At 34.7% G+C, this 26,833-nt stretch overlaps 3 protein-coding genes across 4 annotated transcripts; 1 reads left to right on the top strand and 2 right to left on the bottom strand.

Moving 5' to 3' along the window:
• Positions 1 to 4,228: 4,228 nt before the first annotated feature.
• On the top strand, positions 4,229 to 16,538 carry Unc-76 (fasciculation and elongation protein Unc-76). The gene is made up of 9 exons (XM_018546658.1): positions 4,229 to 4,576; positions 6,837 to 7,089; positions 14,237 to 14,359; positions 14,527 to 14,683; positions 14,773 to 14,881; positions 14,994 to 15,256; positions 15,432 to 15,507; positions 15,618 to 15,683; positions 15,810 to 16,538. The coding sequence occupies exons 1-9, from the start codon at positions 4,471 to 4,473 to the stop codon at positions 15,824 to 15,826; spliced, it is 1,170 nt and encodes a 389-aa protein (XP_018402160.1). The 5' UTR covers positions 4,229 to 4,470; the 3' UTR covers positions 15,827 to 16,538.
• A 92-nt stretch (positions 16,539 to 16,630) lies between these two features.
• Positions 16,631 to 17,619, bottom strand: LOC108779274 (uncharacterized). Its single transcript, XM_018546659.1, has 3 exons — positions 17,331 to 17,619; positions 16,992 to 17,220; positions 16,631 to 16,840 (listed from the first exon to the last, which is right to left on the bottom strand). The coding sequence occupies exons 1-3, from the start codon at positions 17,537 to 17,539 to the stop codon at positions 16,748 to 16,750; spliced, it is 531 nt and encodes a 176-aa protein (XP_018402161.1). The 5' UTR covers positions 17,540 to 17,619; the 3' UTR covers positions 16,631 to 16,747.
• Positions 17,620 to 17,932: 313 nt separating this feature from the next.
• Positions 17,933 to 25,950, bottom strand: LOC108779275 (HP1 and insulator partner protein 1). Of its 2 annotated transcripts, none has more exons than XM_018546660.1 (8): positions 25,808 to 25,950; positions 21,310 to 25,284; positions 20,992 to 21,161; positions 20,739 to 20,914; positions 20,305 to 20,515; positions 20,082 to 20,225; positions 18,218 to 18,396; positions 17,933 to 18,121 (listed from the first exon to the last, which is right to left on the bottom strand). In XM_018546660.1, the coding sequence occupies exons 2-7, from the start codon at positions 25,232 to 25,234 to the stop codon at positions 18,244 to 18,246; spliced, it is 4,779 nt and encodes a 1,592-aa protein (XP_018402162.1). In that variant the 5' UTR covers positions 25,235 to 25,284; positions 25,808 to 25,950; the 3' UTR covers positions 17,933 to 18,121; positions 18,218 to 18,243. The 2 variants fall into 2 exon arrangements, with proteins under 2 accessions (XP_018402162.1, XP_018402163.1); XM_018546661.1 differs by having other exon boundaries at positions 21,316 to 25,284.
• Between the last annotated feature and the right edge of the window lie 883 nt (positions 25,951 to 26,833).

Here is a 26,833-nt window from a genome sequence, read left to right as displayed (position 1 = left end):
TATAAGTTTAGAATTGAACATCGCATCTATGTGTGAACTAATATGTGAACACATATACGTTTTTTTAAATTTTTATTCTTTTAGCTCGATCGATTTACTTCTCGGTCTATAATTAATCATTAAAGAAGGCGTTCTCCGCTAGATCATTGTATTGAAATTATAATTTACAAGGCTATTTTGAACATAATAAAGTTAATACAGAAATCAATATGAATTACAGATTTTTTAATGTCGCATATCTTATAGATATTATTGCACATTGCAGAAATTATACAATTGTTAATTACGTAATTTCCGATGTGTAATAATACTTAAGATATGCAACGTAATTTCCGACCAGCACAGCAATAAAAAAAAAAGATAAATAACAGCACGGATATCTTATTGAGAATTAAATTTTTGAACGTAAATAAAAGAGATTTCGTGTAATGTGTTTTACTCAACAATTACATGTTGACTTGTTTAATTTTTTTCTTACAAGTAATCAGATGCGAAAATCAATCCTAATTTACTAACATAATCAAAATCATTCATCAAAATCATATATTAATCTCAATATGAAAAAAAAAATGAATGTAGAGAAGAAATAGATAATCGGAGTAACGGGATTAATCGGTTCCTGTAGAGAGCATATTCTCGTGCGTCATTTTTATTAAAACATCCGGTAGTGACAAAGAGATTTACGTTACGAGAGAGGTGCGATACCAAGGCTGACTACAATCCCTCCATTTGTTCTTTCTATTCACTCAGTCCACCCACACACACACACACACACACACACACACAAGTTTGCTAAACTTAACATTGAAGTAATATTTTACACGTGGTAGTATTAAAATTGTTCTCCAACGCATATTATAGTAAAGATGAATGACAGATCACCGCGGAGATCGCGAAGGGCAAGTCCGAAAAAAAGAAACGCAGAATTCGCAGCAACCAATTCAAGATTCGGCAAAGGAAGATTGGATTGGTAGGAGTGAATAAATAATTGCTAATTGTGTACTACTTATTCATAAACTTTACGAAAAAAATGTGCTCTACGTCAACTATGTAAACTCCACATCATGAAGCGATGTAAAAAAGATGTAATAAAAAAAATTCGAACTCTGTGCGCTCTAGATAAATAATATTTTTTTTACATCCTTCTCACCCCGTTCCCTTCCCTGTTCCCTACTCCGCATCAAGAAACGTACGATTATCTGTAACCATCGCTTCGCCAAGGATGGAAATCAGATCGCGCGTTCTTTTGAGTTCCATTAGATGCAAATCGCCTTGCTTCTTTATGCAACTTGTATTTAATGATAGAACACTTCTTTTTTTGTGGCATTAAACCTGCTCGATTGGCATTAATGTTTATCGACTCACCTCGATGGGCGGTGATTTATTAATCAGCTATTAGAAATTGAAATATTTTTTTCGCCATGTACAGAGCAAACTGTATATTTCGATTGAAATTTAATTATATCCGTCACGTGGATAACTGTGTGATTGCTGTATTCTCTTGATAAAATCGTATCTTGATTATGTCTTCTCGAAATTATCCATCTGTATTTCTAAAGTAATTTAACTCTTCTTAATCTGCAATTTAAAGCAATTCCATTAATCAATCAAAAACTACAATATTTTTATTCAATTTGTTTTAATTATTTATATTAATTATGATATTAGAATTATTTGAAAAAGGGCAATGTCCCAAGCGGACAATTTATTATACATTTATTACCCAATTTCCCTGCTTCTGAATCATTCCCATGGCTTTGAGGCGTTTTGAAATGGTTTGTTGAGTCACTCCCAATGATCGTGCCAATTCTTCTTGATTTTGACACGAATCTTGATCAAGTAATGCCTCCAATTCTGCATCTTCGAAAACCTTCTTTCTTCCACCGCTATGCTGGTTATCGATGTCAAAATCACCGTTCTTGAAGCGTTGAAACCACTCACGACACGTTCTTTCACTAATAGCGGCCTCACCATAAGTATTTGAGAGCATTCGATGAGCCTCAGCCGCAGATTTCTTCATATTGAAGCAGAAAATTAAAACCTCCCGCAAATGACGAGAATTTGGCTCATAAACTGACATTTTCAATTGAGAAATAACTTTATGATGCAGACACAAATCGACTAATGTTTCTATGGAGTTATGTTGACAAATGCCCAAGTTTATTGTTGTTTATTGTATGACGTCTATGACCTATTAACTATTTATTTCGACCACCATTTACCGCTAAAGTCACCTATAGGAAACGGCGGAAGCAAAGTTGCACACCTAATAAAAAAAGTTCAACTGAAAGATTTTTATAATGTATAAAAACAAAATTAATGTTATCAATATCTATATACCTTTAGAAGAACATTTAACGTTAAAATTAAAATCGGTCTTATACGAAATATTTTAACGGTTTAATAATATTCATTAAATAATTAAAAAAAAATTTATTAACTTTTAAAGTATATTTATAATATTTTTAGTTTATTATACAATTTTAACGTTCGGCAAAGTATTTTGAACGTAATTGTGTCGTTTGGGTATTCTATAAGTCAAATTTTAATTGAAATGTTATATATATTGGTATACATTAATTCGTCAATTACTATTTTTTTTGTATTTGTATATAGACATTTCACAGAAAAATATTTATTTATCGAACAATAAATATACCAGCATGTGGAAATGTAGGAAACGTGCAGTGTCCAACTGTTGCTATAATTGCCGCTCTTTCCAAAGATACTTATCTTATCTACAGTCGTTGGCTGCACCATCAAGTTTTTTACCCATTGAGGAATTTATACTTTCAGCGAAATTGTTATTTCTAATCAGAGGCGTAGATTAGGGACATATATAGTAAAAGAACAAACAACAAAGCTACAGTTTTTTTAAATTGATGATTATGACTATTTTATGCGATACTAATATTAAGTGCAGGCACCCTCTCTTTTTTAACATTTAATATTATGCTACTGCTTTCTATCTTATACAATTACGCATTATTGAGTAATTAAGCGCGTATCAAAATGTATTGTATAATTAAAACCCTGGAACAAATCTATTTTATCTAACATTTTTTGCATTTGAGGAGGATATATAATACCTCTAAACATTAGAAAGAGAATTAAGGTGATGCTGGACCCGCCTGTTTTACCATTACTTACTTAGTTAAAGACTCGTTTCTCTTAATTGCATTTACGGATGGAAAAATCCTTCTTCATAATTAAAGTATCGACAACAATGAATTGCGCTAGCTACATTTCAATACGAAAAACGGAAAAAAAATTTACAGTTTCGTTATCAAAAATCACAGAAGCCGATAACGAAACTGTATAAGTTTTTAATTTTCTTCCGTTTTTCGTATTGAAATGTAGCTAGCGCAATTCATTGTTGTCGATACTTTAATTATACAAAAGGATTTTTCCATCCGTAAATGCAATTAAGAGAAACGAGTCTTTAACTAAGTATAATGATAAAACAGACACTCCAGCATCCCTTAAAGGATACAATCGCCTACTAGAAAAAAAAAATGTGAGAAAGAAGAGGGAATACGCCGATAAATATTTGTACAAATTCAATAAAATCCCAGGTAAAACACAGAATCATAATGCAGTCATGATAATAATATATATCATAGGACGTCATTTAATATTTAAAAACGAACTCATAAGTGATAAATATAAGGAGTCAAAATGATACCTTTACGAGATTACTATTTCTCTGCGTTCTACTTATTAAAATATAAAATCTTTGAAAGGGGACACACTTTGAACATAACGTCTGTCTGTAGCAATGTAGTTCAATTTTAATCTCGCACAATCAACTTCGTCTTTCTCTAGTTCTAAAAATTAAGAGAAAAGATGAAGTCAAGTTAAAATCGAGCGACGATTAAAATGAAACTTGTTGGTAGAAACGGGCATAGGTCAGCGCGTCAGCCCTGGCTGGCTGGTCCTGGCGGAGGGAGACGATTCGTGACTTCGGCGCAGCAGCGGTTACCATGACGACCAGTGATCATCCCACCACTACTCACTCCGACGTAACCCGTCGCTACACCACCACCACCACCGTGGCTCCGTCGAAGAGCAGCGAAGAGGAGCAGAGCGCAGAGCGCCAGAGCCAGGTCCCCTCCACGTTACTACGTCAGTCGCTCGTAGACGGTTCGTTCGTGTCGACAGGGGTTATCACGCGCACGTTTCGAGCGTTTGACGTGTGCGTGATCGCGCGGGCGCGCGTGGCTGGGCCGGTGCTGCGCGCTTGTGTGTGTGTGTGTGTGTGTGTGTGCGCGCGAGCGCGTCGTCGCACCTCCTACATGTTTCGGTCGCGTCGTCGACGTCGTCCCGACCTCGGCTCTCGAGATCTCGTCGGATAAACGGCGGCGAGGCGAGTCCGTTTTCCGTGGACTGCGAAAGAAAAAGCGAGATATACGTTCGGCCGCGACGCCGAATTCTACGTCGCACCCGCGGGATACTCCCTCACGTTCAATAATGAGGGACATGGCAGGTAAGATCGCCGAGTTGAAGTTCGAGGCACCCCTCGCGCGCTTCGAGGAGGAGGACACCGCCAGCCTGAAGAACATGAACCTCCTGACAGGTGCGAAACACCGCCTTTTGTTGTTTACTTCGTCTCGCGGAACGCACGCAGGGTGTGTGCTCCGGCGACGCTCATATAAGTTTGGCCATCGGCCTTTCATATCGTATCCGGGCCACTTTTCGAAATTAGTGACAAACAGACTAGAAATTACAACGCGAGCTATTATTACCCCCAAGTTAATTGGCGTGAATATATGATATCGCGCGCTGCTGCGTTTTTCATGCTGTTGTTTCAGCGGACAGCTGAAACCTTCGTGGAAATATTAAATTCTCAATGAATATTGCTGGCAATGGCTACAGTGGTGATGTAATTCTGTACAGGGTCGCGCAATCCGCGACCTAAATTTTGGTTCTCTCTGAATGTTTCCGAATAAGTCGATCTTTCGTGACACGGATTGGGACCCGGTTCCACCAATATGTGATAAGATTAACTTTGATCTCGATTCAGCTCGTTCTACATCTTGAATGTGTGAACCAAGATTAAAATTAAACTACGTTGGCAGGAACGGGCATAATTTTTATGGAGTAAATCGAATTTATACTGCGAGATTAAAGTTAATCTTACGTTGATGAAACTGCACTTAGAGGGAAGAAGTGCACGCAGCTTCGGAGAGCAGCGTTTCTCAGAGATCGACAGGTGTTACGAACCTCGCAATTTCGTGCAACGGGACACGGCATCAATTTTGGGCCTGGTTGGCGCTTTGTATATTTAAAAGAATTCTATACCAGTGTGTGTGACAGCTAAAACAAATGGGAAAACGATAACGCTCGGTTTACTCGACTTATCTATTTCTACCAATGTAGATTAACTTTAAGTGCTTGATTTAATAAACCTCTCATCCTTTTCTAATTCTTGGAACTGGAAAAGACAAAAGGTAAACCAGGATTAAAGTTAATTTACTTTACATTGTCCCCGTTTCTGTCAATTTTAATTTTAGTTAATTAATTTTTCATCTTGTTCTAAGAATTAGAAAGAGGCGAAGAGTTAGTTAAACCGAGATTAAAGTTAATCTACATTGGTAGAAACGGGCATTAGATCGACCGCGGGTCTTCTCCGAATTTATTTTTGTCGTTCGGTCACCGTGAAATCGTCGCCGGTTAACGCAGTAAGTTCCTTCGAATTCACCCGAAATGTTGTGTTTGCGAATACAGCGACGTTCAAGTATAAGCTATTTTTCTGTAGACACTCGCGAGTTCTTGCCACGACGAACCAATTCCATGAAGGCCATTAATTATCGCCGCGATAATAACCGACTCTTTATTTCTTTCTAGATATATATATACATATAGGGATGCACATAATCCCTTTAGAGTTTTTCCATCTCCGGGAAAATAATGGGTAATCCGTCGAGTCTGTGATCAATGTTTGTGGTGTGTTGCTTTATGTTCATCTTTTCCGATATCAGGAGACGCGGTAGCGTCTCCGGCCATGTTCAAAAAAACTGTGATTTAATTTTTCTGCAAGAGAAATCTCTCTCGCAGACCTTTTGAATCTCCACTCAAGATTATCTGCATCGCAAAATCGTACTCGGCGTGAGAAGAAAAAAATATACATATATATCGCTCGAGAGGCAATTAATTTTTCTTTGTGTCTTGTCGATGGTAAAGTGCGGAATTGTGTTTAAGATTAAATTTGGATCCGAATTTGTTTCGACGAAAAAAAATAATTGCAACATCAACGCCATTTATGATTAAAACTATATATAGATTTCTTAAAATTTACCGTTATTAAGCGTTATTAACCGTTATTACCTACTTTGAAAGAAACTGTTTCTTGATAAATTTGTATTGACATTCTTGAATTCATGTAATTAAAGTTTTATTTTATTAATGTAATATTAACTTTAATCTCGGTTTAATTTAATATTTATTAATTTTATTAACTGTTAATTTAAGTTAATCGTATATTTTGGAATTTGGCCTTAATCACTCAGATTCAAGTATGTTAATACAAATTTCTCCAAAAAACAATTTCAAAGTATGTCTATGGTTGGCAATATTTTTTAAACGTTTATATGTAGTTGTTAAAATGTATATATTATTTTAGTCACAAATGGCATTGCAATTATTTCTTTTGTTAAAAAAAATTGGGATTTAATTTTAACTCTTAATATGTTGCAGTTTGATATTGAATCGAAATTAAAGTTATTCTTACATTGATGGAATCGAACTTAAGAGATACATGTATTTCTTGTTGCATATTTTTTGTATTATATTGTGTCAGATATCTGTATCTATTGATCGTTTTCTCAATTGCGCAGAACAATTATTGGACGCCAGCCTGGATACGAATTTCAGCGAGAACTGTAACGCGAATGAGCCGCCTACGACACACGAAAGCGGCACTGACATCCTCCAGGAAGGAACGTTCAGCCCGTTCAGCGGTAGTCTCGAGGATCTCGTTAACACCTTCGACGAAAAGATCACGTCTTGCTTTCGCGATTATGGCACTGACGTGGAATCATTGGCTCCAGTGCAGGTGCGAACGCAGGAGGAGATCATGAACGAGTGCCAGTAAGTCGCGTTCACCGCATAATTGATACTTATCCTAATGATCTCATCTTAATGAAGCATCTATTGCACAAAATGAGATTATCCGATGTTACGTAAGGGATAATCTAATGGTATCACTTTTAATCCTTAATGTACACACGATTGGGTCATTCGTGTCCTAAGCATTCCTTTTCTTTGAAATATTAAGCACATTTGACTAAACAATAATCTCTATCTTTTTTTATTTTTAACACACACTACTTTATAAATACTTCCTAGCAATGTTAGAATATGTAGGGATCACTTGATAAACTTTTGTTTATAAAAGTATGATGCAAATTTATCCAGGACATAAACGACCCATCGTAGGTTGTTTCTTTTTAGCTAAAATTCTTGCATGATTTATCTTTCTTCCTTTTCTCTCCACGGTTGGGGAAAAAAAGAGGAAAGATAAACCATGCAAGAAGAAACGAGCCTCGTGTGTAGTAAAGGATCTAGAAACACTGTAACAGAATCTAGCCATGACGAACATTTGATTAGTCTGTCGTTTTTATCAACTTTAGTAAATTGGAATAAATAAGATGATGTAAGTTAGAATGAGAGATAGTATTTATCGAAAAAAAAAAAAACAGATACCCTTCTTTTTCACTTTTATTTTGCACTAAATTGCTCGTAGCCAGCCTCTGTTACAGGATCCTTAAAAAGACCGGAATATCATCGTGTGTATTAAGAAGTTAATAACTGTGTAAGAGTTTTCGTCATCGTTAAAAATTATCAGCACATTTGACTCCATTGACGCATTTATTTTAATTAACCCTAATTAATCGTATTCGTAGGTGATCGCAAATCTTCATGCGTATAATTATGCGGTTTTTCGGTTTGTATAACGAGAACTCGGTTACGACGGGCATACCGGTTTCACTGCCTTAGAGTACACACGGGATATAAATCAACAACATGTCGACGACGCGTAGAGTACACGCTCGCATGAAAATTACTAAGTAAACGCGTGCGTATTAAAATCGACGTTTACGTTTTGCGGACTCCGGCTTCCTCGTGACTCCCGTTTCTTCGCTTGAAAGTGACGATTGCTACAGCGGAAATAATCACTTATTGCATTATCCGTTAACCCGTTTGCTCGTCATAACACGCATGATACGTAATGCGCAATAACGGGTAGCATTCCTATCCAGAGAGTAGAACGCGGTCCAGTAATCTATCTTTCATGTTGATTACTCCTCGCTTACTCGTACTCTCTCTTTCTTCTTGTACTTCTCTTTCTTTAAAACACGTCAGCAATTTCATTTAATGCTCCGTTTAATGCGGTATTGCAGCCTAGTGCAACCCAATTAGATGTATGGTTTCACATCTATCTTAGTGGAGCATTTAGTTGAAAGACTCGTATTAAAAATTTTTGAAATTACCTTACGTGACATAGTTTTAAAATAATTACATATAAAAAAATACTGTTCAGTACAACATTTTCTAAATATATAATAAATCTATATTTATTCGGTACAGGAACTATTAATTTAATTTAACAATCTTTTTTTATTGAGTAAATATTTATTTACTGTAAATAAATATTTAGTTGACACTTCAAAAAGATATTAATTAAAATCTAGCACATTTTTAAATATATTTTTAATTAATTTGATGTTTGTGATAAACTTAAAATAGGTTTAAGAATATATATGAACTTTTGAAACATATCTGAAACAAGTAATCATTACTTACATACTGTATGTATTTTTTGTGTATAAACTAAAAGATCTACTACACATATATTATGCATGTTATTGTATGTGAACACTGATTCAACATTTTGATCCTATAATTCGAGGCAGACGCATTTTTTAAAAATGAAAAAAATGGATGGTAGAAAATGGAATTTCTTCTTGATACTCGACAGTAATCGATTTCCCAATGGAAGAAGTGTGTCGACACCGTTAGTACTCTCTACGCGATGTTTACGGCACGTATTGCAGCTTTCTCTCCAAAGTAGCCACAGTGTCGCCGCTTGACATAAAAAAAATGCATCTCGATTGTATAATTCAAATATAAACATTTCCTTAATCCAATTATTTGACAATAAAATTATTTTTGTGCTAGTTTTCCACAAAACGTTAATATCAGTTTATTAATTTTTAGTAAAGTGTACAAAAGACGATAAATTAAATGTATGAAATATTTCAATAAAAATAATAAAACGCTTATAAATTCAAGACACAAATCTGTTGTCTTAGCACTTTTAGTTTAATATTATAGAATCTAAAAAGAAGATTTCATGTATTTAATTGGATTTTAATAATTAATCTTTATTTTTCTGATAATAATACCCTAGGTGGCACTTTATTATTAGATACGTCTCCTAAATCTTTTTTCTTATCACTATGAACGCATACTTCTAAGTATAGCGAGTCACGACGAGATTTTTCAAGGCAACCTTGACGAACATCTCCGGCGAGACACGTTGACGTAGGCATGATTCAAGCTGCGTCATAGACACAAGTTAGACTACATATTTATTCAATATGATATGACGTAATTTCTAATATGATATAACTTCTTAATTAAGTGAAAAGATAACTTTTTCCTGAAATTCTCTTAGTTATTAAAATTTTGCAAATACACCGAAAAATTAAAACATATAGGCATTATAAGTACCTGTACAGAGAAAATGTACTAAATTTTAATAAATATTTGCACTAATTGTGAATGAACATATATTTATTTGATAAGAACTATTAATTTAACTATTACTCGAACTATTATATATTTTATTTTATAAGTATTTATTTTAAATAAATAGTATATTAGTTTAAGCAATATTTATTAAAATTTAGTACATTTTTCTGTCAATGTGAACACACATTGTAAGCACGTTTTGGAGCTTGCCCAGTTTCACGGATTTTTGATCATTTTGAGGGGTCGAGGCTTCACGCTGCCATAGACGATCTCGGCAAATATTTTAGTCGCAGAGTGTAAATTACAGTCGCAACATGCCCACGGACAAGGCAAGGCTGCACGTCCTAACGAGCATAACCAAGCGGCAGCAGGTGAAATTCAGCGAAGCGCGAAATTGTCTCTTCTTCCGCGCGCAGCCACGCACAAAGCTGTTAAATTTACATTGGATCATTCGCCTCATCATCCGCCGTCGTGCGGAAGTACTGCGCGATTTTCGATCGGTTCGTTAATTTCCTACACATCCTTTGAAAGTGCACGAGATAATCCATATGTGTCTTCTATGGACTTCATGCAATTTTTGTTATCTATCGACGAAAAAAATATTACGTATATTTTTTTATATAATTACAAGATTTTAAGAGTTTAATTATTCAAGAATTCACGATCACGAGTCGTGAAAAAAAAAATTACTTTAGGGGGGAAAAATTGTAACTCAGAACATGGGCGTAATCAGGATTTTGTTTAGGGGGAGAGATGGACAAATTGAAATTGAGACCTTTGAATCTTCGGGGGAGGGTAATCGAGTGATATTAACTATTGAACTTGTTTTGTCTTATATTATTATTTCTAATTGATTATTGATAAGTAAATCGTAAAATTACACATTTAATTTACTATAATTTACTTAATTTTTCTCTTGAAATTGTAAACTGATTCTTCGAATTGTGAAAAATTAAATTTATGACATTAACCGTCTTGAATTCTCAGTAAGTCTTTCTATAACTTTCACCTCCAATTCTCCTTCCTTTTCTAAAATTAATTTCTTCTTAGTACTCATTAAACATAATCGTAATTTGTAATTTTTTTGTTCTCCTTTAAGATTTATAAGGGAAAGCACAGTCTGGCTACGCCCATAGCTCAGGAAACTTGAAGCAGATTGCAATAAATGAAAAAAGAATATCAGTCTAAATAAACACAATCGGCAGGTATCTTTTTCTTTCTTCTCTCAAGAAGTCTACCTTTCGTGGTTTGTCTAGATTCTAGAACAAGCGATTTCGAGTGCCATTGATCGGCTCCGATTTACTCTGGCGTTATGAAAGGGCGTTTGGCGAGGGTGGCATTATTCAAATGGCATGTTCTCTCCATTCCGATGACTAATAAGGTCATCGACCCGATTGCGATTGTGACAAAGCCGCGGTAGCGATGCGAGGGCACACGTTCGCGAAGCGCTTGCATTCTCCATCGTATATTACGTTGCTCGTCGCGATCCAACGCGTTCAAACGCGGTTTCTTCGTAATTTTCCAGCCGCACTTTCTAGCGCGAGGCTGAACGCGACGTCCAAGTACTGGCCGCACCGGAAACGCGTGTCGAACGGAGATTAATAGATCCCCTTAGACCTTAATGATTTGCGTGGACACGGATTATCATCGCATGCAACCGATCTAAGTAAAAGCTTCTCAGAAACTAAATTGATTGTTTCTATGGAATGAGAAGTAAAGAAAATTGACAAAGCTACAAGATATAATATATACATATACATAACACATATATATATATATATATTATATTATGTGAATATAATTACCCTCAATTATATTAAAATATTATAAAATATATAAAAAGTGGACGTGATCAGTTTAGCTTTCGAGTTTTATGTAGAATTCTATGGAAATATATTACTATATCTGTATATAATATAAAAAATATATATAAAATGTGTTTTTTTATATATCAATTGACTTGCACCAGATTTCTGTAACTCGATAGATGGACGCTTGAATTCACTCTCTTAACCGATACTATCGTTTCGTAAGTGTTTTGATACTAACGAAAACGCGTGACATGAAAATTTAATCTCTGTTTTGCTCCTTCGTTCGTATCGAGCTACACCACCCTCCAAACAGAGGGCAAACGTCAATATCGGCGCGCACGCGCCTCAGATAGCGGCGATCACATTTACGGGGTGTTACGGGAATAAATTTATACGCGAAGGCTATATATATATATGTATATGAGAATTCATCTGATTTTAATTAAGAACAGAATTTATAATTTTTTTAAATATTTTCTCTCTCTCTCTCTCTCTGTTTTGAGCAGATTTTGTGAGAAGCAAGCAAATTTAAAAGAATTGATAAGAGCTGTTTTTGCAAAATTGCGAAATCCCCATTTTTCGAGATTAAGCTAATTTTACAATCGCTGAGCTTCCTTTTATCCTTTCTTATCCAACTATGATTTTTGCAAACGTTCAAAGATTAAAAATTAGCTTGACTTCGTACGTACCATGCGGTATAAAAATGTCGGACCTTTTCGATACGAACAACGTGTACACTGGAGATAAAGCCACTTTACATTAATCAGAGACTCAAGTGGACTGAGTTGACCTCGATTTATTAACCCACGACATCAAATGGTCGATCAATGCGTTGATATCCGTTGCAGCCATTTTTCTACACATGTAAATACACAGATACATGAAAATTTTGAACAAAAAGAATATCTAATATTCCCATACATAATATAGATTTTAATATTCCCAACATAAATATAGATTTTAATGACTTTATTCTCTTAAAATATCTCTATACACAAATTTTTTTCATAAAAGTTCAGAGGTTTTTAATTTATATATTTTACACATTTTTTTTTTAGTCTAAAAAAAAAAAGAATTCATATGTAAGTAAAAACTGATTCGAACTTTCTGAGAAATATTGGTTAATAAAAAAATAAGAAATTTTAATCTTTCTGTCGACTGTGTGTCCATTTAATATTTCAAGAAAGTAAAAGGAAGATTCGTGAGAAACGTAAATATTTCACGTTAGCGGAACTGAGAGATATTTTAAGAAAGAGCTTCGGATGACTTTTAAAACGCATGGTTTCTGTCGCTCATCGCGATGCATCGACTGCGAGAGAACATTTGGAAGAGAAGATGTAAAAGAAGATAACAATCGATTGATATTTCAGTTCCTGAGGATATTACAGGCCTCTGGATGTTGTTTTTGCTGCTCGGCTCCCACGAGATACATTGTTCGCAAATTCGCGCCGCGAGGAGTCTTCGCTCTGGCCGTTCTTCGCATGAAAAATGACTTCCTTTAGAAAACAACATGTTATCGCCGTAACGTCGTTGACTTACGTTTTGTTCGCACTTGATTAAACGTCTTATCTATGCAGTGCGTACATGTACAATGCGTAACGCAGGAAACGCCCACAGCCTGCAATGATTCACGCGGCGTCCTAGAAAGTCTGTCGCTCTCATCACCATAGAGGGTGTTCCAAATGTGTTCCTAATGGGAATGCTCACACGGCTATTATATTAATGATATAAACAGGCGCGGTATTAAAAAGACTTAGAGTCCTCCTGAGTGAGAAACCTGTCTCTGATGACAGCTATATATAGAACGTTCCAAATGCGTGTTTCTACATTGTAGAACAACACACATTGGCACGACTCAATAGATAATATCGTGGCATTATATCATCCTCGTAGGAACATCTGCATTTATTGATCGCGCATTACACGTCATGTTCTTGTAATATCTCGCAAATCATGTCCTTCACGCTAAAATTACGCGACATTTCTGTCATACGTCCTCATTAACCTTTAGATGAATGCCGGAAACTGTTATGACACCTCTATGAGTAAACTTTTCTTTATCCATTGTGTATATGTAGAAAGAGAGAGAGAGAGAGATATTAGAAATTTTATATATATTTATTTATATCAAAACAAAAAAATTATGAAAGGAATAAAAATAAAATAAAGATTAAAGGTGTTCTTGAAATAATCTCGAATCGTCATCTTAGTATATTAGTAAAATAGTTAACACTATTATATACATTTGTAATATACATTTTCGATATAATAAAATAAATAAAATTTTGAAGAAAAATTATAAGACAATTCTATATCTTACACAGTCAAGAAAATTGCATAGGCTTGTTATAAAAAATCATGCTCCAGAATTTTTCAAATAAAAATTAAGAAAGAGGAAGATGCGGTATTCCTAATCGAAACATTCAGTAATCGAGCAATAAAAAATGATGACACATTTAAAGTACATTAATTTCCTCGACTAGAGAATGATGTGAATTAAAGGATATGAGTCATCTCTGAAGAGATACATCTGTTTACGTATACTTAAATGATATAAACGATTGCTAAGATTATAAGCAAACTGCCCTTAGAAAACGGCAAGAGAGTCTTCGTGTATCAATAACCATATATATGTATGTGTATTTTTTACAATATTATATTTTTTATAGGATGTGGTGGACGATTACCGGAACTTTCGGGAATATCTTACCCATCGACTGGAGCAAATCCTACGCGCGGAAAATGCATATGCCCGCTTTGAATTTGAACGAAGCACCCGCTTCGACAGAAAGGTAGATGTTTGTTTCTTGCACATTTAACTATTTGTATAATTATTCGTAAAAAGTTTACTTTGCAGCAATTATGCATTTAAAAAAAATTTTTCTGACTTTGCTTCTCGTTTTCTCACATCGACTCTATTATTCGTAAATTCGATGCTTTCGTTTTTTGTTCTCTATAGACCCGAATTGGAAGATTTGAGTAGCGAAGATGAGGCAGTTGCCACAGACTTGGACATGCATGCTTTAATCTTGTCCAGCAGTACTGATACTCACAGTCCGGAAGAACCGCTAAAGACTGCCGAGGAAGTTCTTCGCGAGATAGATGATATAATGCAGGTATAACCTTGACGCATTCACTTGAATTCTTATTCTTGCCGGTGCAATAATTACTAAATAAGCGATTTTGCATCTTGTCGCCGCCACAGGAAAGTCCGTCAATGGAAAGATCGCCAGATTCAGAGGGTTCTTTATTGGATAGCGATGAGGCTTTGGAAAGAAGTAGAGAAGTACTTGGATCGCCACTTCATGAAAAAAGTATTTAAAATAATTATATGTTGAAAAGTATTCACGTTAAATATAATAATATAGAGATAAATTAATTTCTAAAATGGAAAAACATATTAAAAAACATTAAATGTATTTTTAGAATTAAAGCAACTTTCCTCCAGCCAACTGACTGAACTTTTTGGAGAAATGGAATCCTTGGTTGCGGCTTTGAGCGAAACACTAATTGCCGAGCTTGCGCTTCGGGATGAATTAGAATATGAAAAGGAACTTAAAAACCAGTTTATCTCTTTACTGTTGGCTGTGCAAAATCGACGTAGGCAGCATCATGTTACAAAGAAGAGAAATCAAATGCAGAATGGTACTAGTCCGTTGCCACAACATAGGTCTTTGCAGGAGCCAAAGGTATACCGCTGTATAGAATTATGAACTTACGTAGTAAATTTTACGCATTTATCTTTTAACTATTAAATTACGAATACTCTTTTACAGTAAATTAAATCTTTAATAAAAAAAAGTCAGTTTTCAGTAATTTAATTGTACAATTTAGAGAAAATGGAATTTTTCATTCTTATTACAGTACCTGACAACCGTTATTCCATATCATACAGACAATGGTCCGCCAGACAATCAAGCCTTGCAAGTACTTATCAAAAGTAAGTATTATTAATAATAATTTAATCTAATTACATACAATTTTTTAATAATAAAAAATAATTACAAAATATAACTACATACATATATCAATATACATGCTTATTTGCAGTATTAAAGGCCATTAGCGAGGATAGCCCGACAGTACCCACTTTACTAACAGATTATATACTCAAAGGTAACTAGATTTTCAATTCAATTTTTCCACTACAAATATAAACAATTTTTCAACTCGAACGTATTATAAATCATGATCGATAAACATTGTTAAGAAATACTTACAAAATTACTATTCTGATTTCAGTGTTATGCCCAACTTAAGACAAAATATGTGGAAAAAGATGTCAACAAAATACCATGCTCTCTTCTTCTTGCCAGTACGCTTTCAGCCGTTATTGTGCCGCATGTCATTGCGTAACTAGTTTATAAGTTATACTTCAGTCACACTCGATTATTATATTGGCTGTAGAAGTAGATAAGGTCTCCGATATTCTATCTAGTCTTAATTTATACATTACGATATGTATATTATTAATACTTGCTTAAGATATCATAAGTATATATTTTTAATAACTCGTATAACATATATTATTGACTCGCGTAAATCGTACGTCGTTTTCGTACAGTTTTCATATTTATATTGTACCATGACTCATATCAATTCAGTTTTTTATATATTTTTTTCTTGTACATAAGAATCCCGAGAGAAAGCTTTTATGCAGAGTCATCGCAAAGACAGCACAGAGCTCCTTATCTAGGATCTTACAAAATGCTACTTGTGTAGATCAGTTTCTATTTTAAGGAATTCAAATTAGTGTACATTGTTGTAACGCTAGCTAGTATCTAGAAATACTTCATCCACCAATATATATCAGCTCAAAGAATGAAAATCTGGCAATGACGGTCAGTTAAATTACTTGTCCCACCATTCGATAATGTAATTGTTCTCACGCAACGCGCAAAAGCTCGAAACACTGTGTTTGTTAAAGTAAAAGAAAAATAAATTAAACGACCTCATTGCTCTCAGATATAATTTTTGTTAACTCAATTGTATTGTTACTTGTGTCCTTATACCTTGATTCCTCCATCGTGACTTTTTTTTAATCATAAACATTTTAGAATTTAATGTATATGTATATTGCACAAATATTACATCTTATTATTAGAAAAAAAAACAGAAATATTCAGTTTGATGTTATCATCACTATTAAGCACGATTACAAACTACATAAATTTTAAAGGTTAGCCTTCACAAGAATATCGTACAGGACATTGCGGAGCTAGACAGCTAGGTTGATAACAACAGTCTGAACTTCGACGATACCATTTACTCGTCTAAAAGTAAATTATATAATTGTACGCGCAAAGTATCTACTTTAGGTACAATATATAACCGAAATTTATATGGTAATATATTGATCCATAATAATAAAATTTTGCTGGTTTGCTTTAAATGATTAAATTCATTGAAAGAGTATATACATACACCCTGTTGAACATAGCTGCGGCCAGGAATGAATAACATTAAGTCCGATCCGATCTCAAGCATATTGGAAACTTTCGCAATTGTGGCGGTCGAACAGTGAGTAATTAGAGGCCTGTTTATAGGAAATGTCCATGCTGGTTTACATTCATTGGGACTAGGCTTAACATGCCATGCTTCAGGATCGTATCTGGGATCGTATTTAACACACATCACCGGTTTGTCACTGCGTCTAAAATTAAGGCAATCCTTTTATTTTTTTTTATGGTCGAATTTTTCCTTAAGGCCAGCAATTCATCAATTTGAATCTTTATTGTTGAATAAAATGCATATTTCCCTCACAAAGAATCCATTTTTGCAAAGAGACACTTTAAACGTTGTAACTCTTGGCCGGCGCTACAAGTTCTGTTAGAGAAACCCCAGTTTCCAAGCGCTTCTGCCACACCGGTGCCATTGCCTTTGGAGAACTCATAAGTGCATGGCATTTCCGGTGCTGCCATTTCTTCCGATAAATAATAAATACTTGTCAATTTTATGAAAATTTTATGCATAAATATTGCTTTACAAGGAAAAAAATAGATCCATTGGCTATTTGAATTGTGAAGTTCGTTTATGTGCAATTTCGAACTTCTTTTTAAACAGTCGCACAAGTCTTTGCAAATACACATAAATTCATGGTGGGTTTCTACCACCATGCATAAATTCATACAAACCAATGAAATCGGTAAAACAATATATCAGAAATTTAATTTGATTCTTACAATGAATGCACCTTTATTTTAATCTAACAATAATAACATAATGCAGAAGGATATATGCATATATATCACATACACACACACATATATATATATATATGTAAATATATATACACATATATTTATGAATAATAAATTTATATCTAAATGATCTAATAATAAAATAGTCCATCTTTTTGAGTGGTTCTCAATATTTATATCTTATATCTAAATTATATATTATAGAGTGCATTGACGTAGAATGTCGCATTAAAAAGTTTATAGGACATCAATTTTATATGTCGATTTTTGTGTTATTATCTCCATCAATATTCACGAACCTGTCACATCTGATTTTTAACACAGATTGCAAAATCACAACTAAACAGTAGTACACTGAAATTAATATTTTCACAATAAATAATGCATTATAATAAATTACAATGTATGTATACACGTATATATATATATATATAAATCGTAACATTTTACCATGTATATGAAGGGCTTACTATTGTTTATTCAATTTTTCCATCAATGTAAGCCTTTATAGTAGTTTGGCATTCTATAGAACACCAATGTTGAATTAATAAGTATGTTTCTGATTCAAGTGCGGCATCTAATTTTTTCCGTAAACTGTGACGTAGTAGAGCCTTTGTTGCTTCCATGGACTAAAAAACAGATTTTTTTATTAAAAAAAATATGATTAGTGACTTCAAAAATTATAATTATACACATATGCAGAAACGATTCTCTTATTTTACAATATCCTATATAAATACTTTCTTTTATTATATATCTTTGTTAAATCTGTGTTTATCAAACCTATTAAAATATGTACAATACTGCAAAAAACATAGTCTTTATTATCAACACTCGATTTATACTCATATTTCTGCATCTTACAAATGAAACGAAGACAATGCCATGAATATTAAAATATTTCGTAATGGAGTCATGTGGGTGCACACGTAGAATCGAGAATATATTAGCATTATTGCTGCTACTTGCGTTAATAATTTTGCTTATGACAATCGAATCTAGCACAGTCGAGTATACGTACGATTGTAAATATGTTTATCAAAACTTGTTTCTTCATTTCCCTGATAAACGCGAGTGTCGGTGTATATACAACAATTAGCAGTAAGGCTAATAATACGTTCAAGTATATGAAGGGAGTTCGTAAACGAAATACTATATAAACATAGTTCTCATAAGAGTATAACGTCGTAATTTCTATTGAACGACAAATTTCTATTGAATCAAAACAGGTTGAAGGAGAAAGCGATTTACACAACTGTGAACCTTACGAGGTGTGCAATGTAATTCATGATCGATTTTGGATGCCTAAATTGACGGAAAGGCTTTGTCACTGTCCCGATGGGAATGAATGTCCGTGGCAATGGACAAAAACCTTTGATAACTCAACCATATTCCTCAATAATAAATCCATTCTGAAGGTATCAAAAATATTAAGTAACTAAAAAATATTTTTAACATTTCCAATAATTATGTTTCCTGACAGTTCTGTACGCAATTTCTGGAACTGGAGACATGCGCACATAAACAAGAAGCAATGATCGTACATGGAGAAGGTGATACGAATAATAACTATATAATACCGTACAATGTAACTATGAATTGCATATGTCCGCAAACACATTACTGGAAATTGCAAAAATACACATACGAAAAGCATGGTATTGTTCAAATATTCAGATGTGTCAAGGTATATATTTTATATATGTAATGTAATGCACAGAGAGAAAATCGTTTCTGCATTTTACGAGATAATTACAAGTATTTTCCATGATCTATACATACTTTTTGTTATTATTTACAATATATAAAACCATTAATTCTCTTCTGTACTCTCTTATTTAAAAAGAAAAAATGTTTAAATCATGTAGGAATAGACAAGATTAATTATTTTATTTTATTTTAATACCTTTATATATATATACACACACATATATATATATATTCTTTTATCTATCAATGTTATTTACTGAATGTAAACTTTTTAATACAGAAAAGAATGTGCGAGACTTTGGAGTTTTGCGGCTATATACGATCTGATCTATATTCAACATATTATAGATGTACATGTCCAGAAAAGCATTTATGCGTTTTCAAAAATAAGACACAAGTAAATGTACAGGAATTACTTTATTCCGGACCTGCTTATATGGCTTATTGTTACCGTTATTAAAAGTTCTATAATTTACTAAATGTAAAAAAACTGTTAAAAGTTTAGCGATATTATGAGTGCATAAAATATAATATATATCTCGTAAATATATTGCAAAAGCATTAATAAGATTAAAATCAAGAAACATTGTTGTATATAACTTACCTGTGACGATTGATCGCTCATAGCCCTCAATGATGGTAATAATTCGACTTGAAACCGATCAGGCCATAAAACTCGAGTAACAAGACCGGCTCTTAATGCTTCACTCGCTGTTAAAGTTCTTCCTCCCAAAAGAAGCTCGCTCGTCTATCGAAATGCATAGACGTTGTTTTTTTATTATTTTCACGTTATGTTATAAATGTTATAAAAATTGCTTACGACTTACAATTGCACTGCCTAGTATGTGTGACAGAGTGAAGACTGCAGCACCTTCGGCAATTTGTCCTAATTTTCCGTAAGGCGTACAGAACGTCGCTTTATCACTAGCAATTACAAGGTCAAAAAGAGGTAACATAGTCACTCCAAGTCCAATTGCAGCACCTTGTACACCAGCTACTATAGGTTTATTAAAAGTAGCTAAACTTTTTATAAAGTCCCTAAAAAAAAAATTTGATGAAATAAACTATTATATATAAAGTCTTAATATAATATTAATATAGTATTTTATATAATTTAATATACTATTTTATACAGTTGATGTACTTTACATATAAACTATTATATATAAAGTACATTAACTGTATAAAATAGTATATTAAAAATTATATAAAATACTATATTAATATTATATTAAATATTTACACAAATCTAAATACATACTTGACAGCAAGTGCCAACTCTTGAGCGATGGATCGTCGTTCATCCTTATTTGAATGCAATAATGTGGAAAGATCGAGACCTTCACAAAAGCTTGTACCCGTAGATGTTAAGAGTACTACCCTACATTTGTCATCTCTTTTTAATATCGACAAAGCCTCTTTGAATTCTTGCATTACCTTAATAACATTGAAAGAAATATGTATTAATAGTTTCTAATAGAGTTTGGAGATTGTCTGAGTGTAAAACTACTTACTTGTAATGTAAGAGCATTTCTTATTTTTGTCGAAGAGGATGGTGTAAGTATTAATTGTACGAGATTACCATGTCGTCGAACATTTATTTCTTTATTACTGAATTGAGCTTGTATTTCCGTTTTCATTTTGTTACTATCTATATCCAATGGTTTCACAGTATTTGTATTTACTGAAATATTGTAAGATATTTATTATATAGTTCATATCAAATTGTTTTTAAATTACTTTTAACATTTCATCGTTTTCTCACATGGAAAATAAATTATTATATTTTTAGTTTTACAAAAAAAAAAGGGCATTATTGGATAAGTGTTTACCTTTACCTTTGCTCTTTCGCGTAGTCGCACCATTTCTGGCATTGACGACTGAAAGAGCAGTAGCTGCTTCAGCAAGACAAGCAGATAATTTATCATCATTTTTCAAAGAATCCTCAGCATTATCAGGCTCATTTGCCTTGGCAAAAGTTACTTTGCTTCTCATAACTTTTTTGCTCTTTGCTGTTACTTTCCCTGATACTGCACCATTCGACGATCGGGTTGTAACTTTACTCGAAACATTGTCTTCAACTGCAGAAATGTTTTCCTGTTGCTTCCCGATTTTGTCCATTTTCTTGATTTCTGATTTCTTACCGGGGCGTACATTAACTTTTTCTTCCGTATTATTAGCAATAGTATTGCTGGCAATTGTAGTAGTTGTAGTAGAGATGGTACTGATATTAGTAGCAGTAACATCAGTATCAGACTTTTGTATAGTTTTCTTCTTCTTCTTCGAATAATTAATTTTCTCATCTTGTGAATCTCGTCTCTTTTTGGCAGATCTCAAGGAATGAATTGTTCCGTCTTCCGACTTGACGGCTTCTATAAATTTCTCAGATGAGTCAACGCTAACTCTGGGACTTCCAGATGCACTCGAAAATGAACTAGACGAGTGTCTCCTGACAATGATAGACGCGTCAGCCGCATTTCGAATCTTTGCGGGAAGAATAAATTCTGTGGGTGATGCAGTTTTTGGTGACGAGACTTGCTCTACCATCTTTTTGTCTTGAGCATCAACCGCATGAATCGTCGTTCTTTTTGACCTCGGAGATTTCGAAACATCCGCGGTCGTTGACGTACGTAATCGCAACACAGCATTGCGAACTAATTTTTTTCTAATTTTAAGTTCACGTTGCACTTTCTGCAGGTCCATTACTTTCGCTCGTGACTTTGTAATAGGAACCAGGCGTTTTCTATCCGGCTGTTCTACATCGTACAGTAAATTGACAACACCTTCGTCTTGTAACAATCTGTCTATCTCATTTATATTCTTCTTCTTAGGCTTCACGTCACCAACTGGAACTTCAGTCGTCCGCTTTGGCGATTTTGAGACAGCTTTCGGGGGTGTCTTCTTCGGCGACGAAGTCAGCTTAGTTTTCAGCTGAACAGATTTCTTATCAGGTGACACTTTTTGGCGCAACAACTTCTTAACTACCATTTTCTTCTTAGTGATCGGTCCTTTTTTAACAAGACCAGGCTTCGACCGTTTTGAAGAAGAATCTTCAATTTTATTAAGAACTGAATCTATTTTATTCTCAGACTGTTTACCTGCTGCTTCTTTCATGGCAATTTTCTCATTATTTACAGCAACGTTCGTCGCAACATGATTTTCAACCGTCAAGTTATCACTAGAGACGGACTTTTCTTCTATTTGTTTCTTATTTATCGAAACTTTACCTCTATATACCTTCTGTCGTTTTATCGTATTTTCTTCGTGCTCTCTTGCTTTTTCGGTGGGTTTACGCTTTCTGCCTGATCTCGACTCTTCTAATCGTAAATTTATCTGATCCTGATTCTTTTCATGAGATAAAGAATTTAAATCAATTTCAACGGATTTTGTATTTGGTTGCGTATTTTCACTTGCTAAATCTACATTAGTTTCCTTTCGTTGTGCAGCAAGCGAACTTTTCTCGACAATCGTCGCGTCCTTAGATGCTTTACCAGACGCTGCTCGGAACGTTTTCTTTTTCCGCAATGAAATCTTGGACGGTGCTATGGGCAATTCAAGGAGCTGTTTCAGCGCCAATTCTCGTTCAATTAACGGATCGAGTTTTGGTGGACTGCTTTGTTCAGAGTGTTCCACGGTATTTGACGCCGTTTTGCTTTCTTCGGTGAGAACTGGTGGTTTCAAAATGGACCAGTCAGGATCAATGTCACCCTCTAAGATGGCCAATAGTTCTTTGTTATCAGAATTACTATCCTTGCCAGCTTCCGTTGTTGTGTTTTCCGTTTCCTTTTTATCACAGTTTTCCAGTGTCGATGATGCAGCAACAGAAGAGGGAGATGGATTTGAAGAAGCAGTTTGCTGTGGTAATGGTATGAGTTTTGGTACTGGATTGGATACTGTGCTACCTGCCAACTTACTAGACAGTCTTTGCGTTAATTTTTTCACAAAGAATATATCTGGTCCACGCGATGCCTCTACGCTCTTCTGCTTTTCGCGAAAACGCTCCTTCAACACTTCCGTCACTTCGGCTGGCGACACTATCTGACTGGTTAAATGCCGAGCGCGACTTTTAGGAACTGTAGTGTCGTGTGACGACGCGTTAACCGGATGCGTATCCATACTTCGTGAAGATTTGTTCACAGTTGGCACAGGAAAATTCGTTTCATTTTTATTCAATGATATTGCGTCCTTATTAACAGCTTTGTTTTTCTTTTGATTTTCTGTTTCTTCAGTCGGCTGTTTCGTTGTACTCTTCTCGATTGTACTTACAATATTATGTGTCTCATCATATTCTTCAACTGCAGAAGGGACTTTTTCTTGACAAGTTGCAACTGATTCACTCGAAACAGTCTGGTCTGTCTTCGTTTCATCCATTAGGCTTTTTAATTCAATCTCAACAGAGTCTTGTACTTTTGAACTTGATTGTGTATCTTCATCCGTATTCTCAACACCCCAATCATCAAATATATCTTGGATAAAGCTTCTTTTCTTCGATGAATCCACTGTGGACACTTTGTCAACAGAGGTATCATCTTGTTTATGCTCAGTTATCTCCTTAACAATATTTTTATGGATATTTTCAATTTGTGGTAGATCTGTTTGAGAAGACTCAACTTCTGTGATTATAATTTTCTCATCTATAATAATAGTGATATCTTCTTTATTCTTTTTTCCAGAATTTATCAAACTTTTATCAGTCGCTTTTATTTTAATATTTTCATCATTTACACTTTCATCTACTGTAATTTTCCTATCAACTAGTTTTATGGATTTCGTATCGCATTTATTACTGTCTATGTAGCCCGTATTACTTTGCTGCTTGTATCGTTCGTCAAGTGGAGTATCTATAATTTCTGTTACTTCTAGTATGGTATCGTCACTTTCTTGACTATAACGAATTAGATCAATCTTATTGTTCCCATGTTCAGATTTTGCAATTTGTTTTTCTTGCAAAGTAACATTTTCTTGATTACATTCCTTATCAGAATCTTTCTTTTGTAAAGTAACAATAAAATTATCTGCTGTTGTGTTAGTTGTGTCTGGTACAGTCTCTACTACTACAACTACCTCTGTTTCTTCCTGCATCAACTTAGTTGGTTCAGCATTAGTTGCTACTGAGTTATTCTGATTACTATCGCTATCATGCATTTCCTTGATTGTTTCTTCAATTGACTTATACGAGTCATGACTTTGGCCCTCATGTTTACTAACTCTAGACTCGTCTGGTACTACATTCTGCTTATCCCTGGAATCAAATTGATTTGCGTCCTCTATTATAATACAGTCATTTTGTAGACTATCCGTTGCCTTCGTTGCTTCTTTATCTTCATTTATTATTTTAGATTCAGTTATCACATTTAGGCTTTGGTCTTCCTCATTAGACAAGTGTTGTGATTCATGATTTGAATTTACCTCGTCTTTTATATCATAGATTTTGATCTCTTCCTGTTCTGATTTATGTACCTCTACATTTGGCTCCGTTGACTCAGATTCCACTTGATTATTGACATCATTGTCAATTTCTTTAGTAGATACCTCGCTGTGGCTTTTGTCTACATGATCTTTTGACTTAACTCCTGTATGAATATCAGTATTGTCTACTGTTAATAGAGATTCCGACGGTAGCTTGTACACCTTGGATAAATCTTGACTACTTTCTGCAATGGTTTTTATATCTGGTTTGACGATTTCAACTATTTGTACATCTTCCGTTTCGATCTCATGAACTTCCAGAACTTGTGGCGAGTCTGATTGCTCCATGGTAAAGTACCAAGATGCGGCAAATTTTTGTCATTAAATCATATAGTTTCCTGTTTTGCAAGAAAATATTGTAATATAAATATCATGTATCGTGTTATTATGAAAACAGCTATAACCTAGTAAGTATAAATGTCCGCGAAAGTCAACAAATAATTCATACAGTAACGACAATTGATCTTATAAACAAAATGCAAGTTGCAAGTAGATGCAAAAAATCTAACGTGCAATTTGTCTAATTAACTACTGGCAAACTTTAATTAACATGTAAGGAATAAGCAATTTAAAGGTCTGTTTTCTATATAGCTCAACAAGTATATAATTTTTAAACTTAAACAGGTAGATATTTAATGTTTGGCGAAAGTAATTAAAGTTTCAGTGCGCAATCCAGTACAGGAATAAAAAAAAAAAACAACCTTATGATAGCACGCGAGCAAACTTGATTATCACGAGAAGAGTAACTAGCGTAGTGGTCAATATCAGTTCCCCCCCCCGGGCTATCCCACCTATTTGAGCGGTATTCCGAAAACACGAAATCCAATGAGCGGTCCAAATGGCAGAACATGACAAACTCACCGTGAAACGGAAATGTGCCCATACTTGTTGTATTCCAGTGAGAATCACATGATACACGCCGGTCTTCTCAGAAGGCGGCTGCGCTGTCCCTCACGCTGCTCGTAAGATTCGCGCTCCTGCGGAGCTTAATTGGTCTTGTGGAAAAAAACAATTATCCCGACGAGTCCAAATACCATGTTTACAAGAACGAGCCTGGAACCACGCGCCGTAGACGTGCGTAGACGATGTAACTTGAATACACTGTCCCTAATCCCCTTAAGCCGGACCTTGCGATCGCGTATCGTTGATACGCCCTCGATATCGATTATCGCGCGCGGGATGAACGATACGCAGTTCTACAGCTTCCGTGAAACAGCTACGGGTTTAATCGTCGATTAATGTACGCTAGTTATCTCGGAGACCAGCTATACTTGACGCGACACTGATAAATGACAATGTGTGCGTGTGATTTACACGAAATACTCGTTATTTCGGAATTCGGTTGCCCACACTGCTCCGAGCTCCAAGTTTGGGTGATACTAGGGGCTGAAGTTCATGGTTGGTTTTTATATTGGCTGCTTTCGATCAAGGCTTTTAGGCGACACACATCGACACAGTGTCGAACGCGGTGCTTTCCAACAACGACACGCCACGACACGATTCGACACAGCAGAAAAGCATAGTCGGACACTCTTGGTTATGGTTGCTAATTTTCGGTTGGCGCTTTAGAATATTTACATTTTAAATATATGTACGATATAAGAAGTACGTTCATAAGTCATCTGGATTATTTTAATGTAAAAAATAATATCTACGCATAAGATTATTATCCAACAAGAGACACAGAAGTGACACGGTGTGACACGGCAATCGTTGCATCCTCGTCGTTCGCTAATGTTAAATAAAGATGAGGTGATTGCTGTGTCGTAGATGGAAAGCAACCATTAATACCATCTTAACCCCAGTTTGCCAACTCACGATTTAAATGCCTGTTATGCCGGTTCTACATTAGTTGCAAGTCGATCGCAAGTTTGTTGCGACAGCCAA

This window comes from Cyphomyrmex costatus, unplaced genomic scaffold (assembly GCF_001594065.2).
Source record: "Cyphomyrmex costatus isolate MS0001 unplaced genomic scaffold, Ccosl1.0 scaffold57, whole genome shotgun sequence".
In the NCBI taxonomy this organism is placed as follows: domain Eukaryota; kingdom Metazoa; phylum Arthropoda; class Insecta; order Hymenoptera; family Formicidae; genus Cyphomyrmex; species Cyphomyrmex costatus.
The sequence above is the reverse complement of the archived record's forward strand: the minus strand, read 5'-3'. Positions and strand labels throughout refer to the sequence as shown.

Coding starts and splice junctions, on each gene's coding strand:
- Unc-76 (XM_018546658.1), top strand. CDS start 4,471: ATGAGGGACATGGCAGGTAAGATCGCCGAGTTGAAGTTCGAGGCACCC. Junction 15,257..15,431: donor GGTCTTTGCAGGAGCCAAAG/GTATACCGCTGT, acceptor TTCTTATTACAG/TACCTGACAACCGTTATTCC. Junction 15,508..15,617: donor CTTGCAAGTACTTATCAAAA/GTAAGTATTATT, acceptor GCTTATTTGCAG/TATTAAAGGCCATTAGCGAG.
- LOC108779274 (XM_018546659.1), bottom strand. CDS start 17,539: ATGCATAAAATTTTCATAAAATTGACAAGTATTTATTATTTATCGGAA. Junction 17,221..17,330: donor TTTGCAAAAATGGATTCTTT/GTGAGGGAAATA, acceptor CCTTAATTTTAG/ACGCAGTGACAAACCGGTGA. Junction 16,841..16,991: donor GCAGCTATGTTCAACAGGGT/GTATGTATATAC, acceptor ATTTACTTTTAG/ACGAGTAAATGGTATCGTCG.
- LOC108779275 (XM_018546660.1), bottom strand. CDS start 25,234: ATGGAGCAATCAGACTCGCCACAAGTTCTGGAAGTTCATGAGATCGAA. Junction 20,226..20,304: donor ACATACTAGGCAGTGCAATT/GTAAGTCGTAAG, acceptor GCATTTCGATAG/ACGAGCGAGCTTCTTTTGGG. Junction 18,397..20,081: donor TGAGCGATCAATCGTCACAG/GTAAGTTATATA, acceptor TCTGTTTTTTAG/TCCATGGAAGCAACAAAGGC.